At 36.1% G+C, this 1,169-nt stretch overlaps 1 protein-coding gene across 1 annotated transcript in view; it reads left to right on the forward strand.

Annotated features, from left to right (window-relative positions):
- Positions 1-1,169, forward strand: part of OTC (ornithine transcarbamylase) — a 61,289-nt gene that overhangs the window by 11,956 nt on the left and 48,164 nt on the right. The window contains exon 2 of the mRNA XM_077765268.1: positions 802-940. Coding sequence (XP_077621394.1) covers positions 802-940 — 139 coding nt within the window. The remainder of the gene's footprint in view (positions 1-801; positions 941-1,169) is intronic.

Genomic DNA, 1,169 nt, shown 5'->3' on the forward strand with positions numbered 1-1,169 from the left:
AGCCTGTTTCAGAGTCTGTCACTCCCTCTCTCTCTGACCCTCCCCTTCTCATGCTGTCTCTCTCTCTCTCTCTCTCCTAGAAATAAATAAAAATATTTAAAAAAAATCATTATTATTATTTTGCACTATTTTACTAAGACTCTTCAGAGGGAATAAAGTAAGCACAAAGTATTTTGTTTTTTTTAATTTTCTGAAAGTTACTAGAAAAGCCACAGGCCCATTGTTATTTGATTAGGGACAAGTAAGGAAAAAATCTCCAAAGGACAGATTTGAAGGGTGGTAGAGGAAAAAGAATGAAAATGTTTTCTATTGTATGGACATTATAAATTCTGTTTGTATAATCTAATGATTTCAATAATAATAGCTAAAATTTATCAAATGCTTATTATATGCCAGACACTGTCTGCTTTCAGTGTATTAAGTCATACCATCCTCACGACCCTATAAGATTGTTCTACTCCTTTTCTAGGCGAGAAATCGAGCTGTGAAGAGAGGTTAAATAACCTGCCTGAAGCTGCACAACTAGTAAGGGGCCAGGCCACTGACAGGCTATTCCCAGCAAACAAGAATTCGACCTCTTTCCTCAAATTTTTCTTTTCTCTCAACATCCAAAATATTGGATGTCAAAAATGGAAGCCACAGCCATATCAATGTTAATGCATTAGCACTTTGCAGGAACACACGAGGCTACATGCGATTTGCTACACTTCGTTTCAAGAATAAAACACTGAATCACCATGGTTCATGGGGTCTTTTTCTTAATATATATTTCTCTTTAATTTTCTTTTTTCTTTTGTGTAGATGTGGACAGCCACTACAAAATAAAGTACAGCTGAAGGGTCGTGACCTCCTTACTCTAAAGGACTTTACAGGAGAAGAAATTAAGTACATGTTATGGCTATCGGCAGATCTAAAATTGAGGATAAAACAGAAAGGAGAGGTATGTAGCGTTTTCATCTCACCTTCCACTACTACCAACCAGCCCTTTTAAAGACAGCCTTTCCAAGAAAGAGGGGAAAAATATATTAAAATTCCTAAACAGTAGCTAAGTAATGAAACCACACAGTCAAGGTAATTGATTATCACTGAGTGTATAGGCGTATAAAAAGCATAAAAATCAGTTATTCAATGACAAGTCATTGCGCTTCCCTCATGCGGAATGTTGAAAT

Source organism: Crocuta crocuta, unplaced genomic scaffold, assembly GCF_008692635.1.
Source record: "Crocuta crocuta isolate KB4526 unplaced genomic scaffold, BGI_CrCroc_1.0 scaffold301, whole genome shotgun sequence".
Taxonomy (NCBI): Eukaryota; Metazoa; Chordata; class Mammalia; order Carnivora; family Hyaenidae; genus Crocuta; species Crocuta crocuta.